Source organism: Colletotrichum tamarilloi (assembly GCF_030869305.1).
Source record: "Colletotrichum tamarilloi strain Tom-12 chromosome Unknown Scaffold_357.1, whole genome shotgun sequence".
NCBI lineage: Eukaryota > Fungi > Ascomycota > Sordariomycetes > Glomerellales > Glomerellaceae > Colletotrichum > Colletotrichum tamarilloi.
In genome coordinates this window covers 1-1,216 of record NW_026849739.1, presented here as the reverse complement: position 1 = coordinate 1,216, position 1,216 = coordinate 1, and the positions used below count along the sequence as shown (strand labels likewise).

The following is a 1,216-nucleotide window of genomic DNA, read 5'->3' as shown; positions in this document are numbered from 1 at the left end:
TTGTGGATTTTCTTGCCTGGCGTGAGCAGGAAGGCGATAGTTGGCCTATGGAGGCCGACAGTTGCAACTCGTGGACGGTGTTGCGTAAGGAACACCAGATGAAGGAGGACGGGAGGGTCCTCTGGGAAGACACGGTATTATGTTGCAGCAAAGCCGGTCAGTTCATTTTTGTCGAGTGTTGGCAGCGAGTCGTGGATAAGAGGGGAGTCGAATTTAGTCGGAGACGTGATTCCAAGTGGAATTTTGTTATTCAGAGAAAATACGAGGACGGGATGTCCTTAGCCGAAAAGGAGTTTGTCATTTTCGGACATGTCGGCCGCATCTGGTACGGCGAGCCAGGATCGTGGGTGTATGATGACCTGGCAGATAACGACTTTATTATTCGTCCGAGGGACGACGAGCACACGATTTGGATTACGGGGAAGCCTGACGCCGGGTCCAAGAGATTGATCTATGTGTAGACAGATAGTGTTGAATTTGATTTGACTTGACCTGGTTTGAGATTCTTTTGATGTGAGTTTGTATGGTTAAGCACAAACACCTCGATTTTGTTGTTTATCATAGTCATCGCCCATATGATGGTTACTCTGGTATGATTGAGATTGACTTGATTCTGTTCCTTACTCTGTGACAATTGGCTGTTCACCTCCGGAGAACACAAGCAAGGATGTGAAGAAGCAGTACGGGGCGGAGCCCTGTGAGACCGGAGTTGGAGGCGTAGGTAATCAAAGGTTAGGTCGGTCAGCTAAGGTCAGGTGTTAGTTTCTAATCACCATCTCTTTGATCCCTATGGTGGTAAACCACCTTCGTGATGACTTCGTTCCTGCTTCACTCGCACTACGCCTCCCCCCGGTTCCCACAGCGTTCACTCGCGCTGCTCTCCGGTGTTTACACGCCTGCGTTTCGCTTCCGTTGCACTTACTACGCGGCCTGGAAGGCCTTTGCTCCTCGTCGCCGAGGGCTGTCCGTCGTCAATCAACCCCGCGCAGGTGGGAAACAAATTCTCTCGCAAGCAGCAATGGCGTACTATCGCAGAACCCAACGGAGTTGGTACGCACGCAGAAAATAACGGAGGTCGACTGTTGGATACGATCGGCGCAAGGATGGTGCTCAAGTGAGAAGCACCTCTTCAATGAGGACATTGGAGGCTCAGAGCCTGGGAGAGGCTGCAAACACGGTGTTCGATTCGCCGGGTGGCGCCCGGATCACTTTTTCT

The 1,216-nt window shown here is 51.4% G+C and overlaps 1 protein-coding gene across 1 annotated transcript; it reads left to right on the top strand.

Moving 5' to 3' along the window:
- Nucleotides 1-833: 833 nt before the first annotated feature.
- On the top strand, nt 834-1,118 carry CTAM01_17122 (uncharacterized protein; the record flags this gene model as incomplete). Its single annotated transcript, XM_060533111.1, has 1 exon — nt 834-1,118. A coding segment is annotated over one exon (285 nt), but the record flags the coding sequence as incomplete, so codon positions are not given.
- Nucleotides 1,119-1,216: the final 98 nt, after the last annotated feature.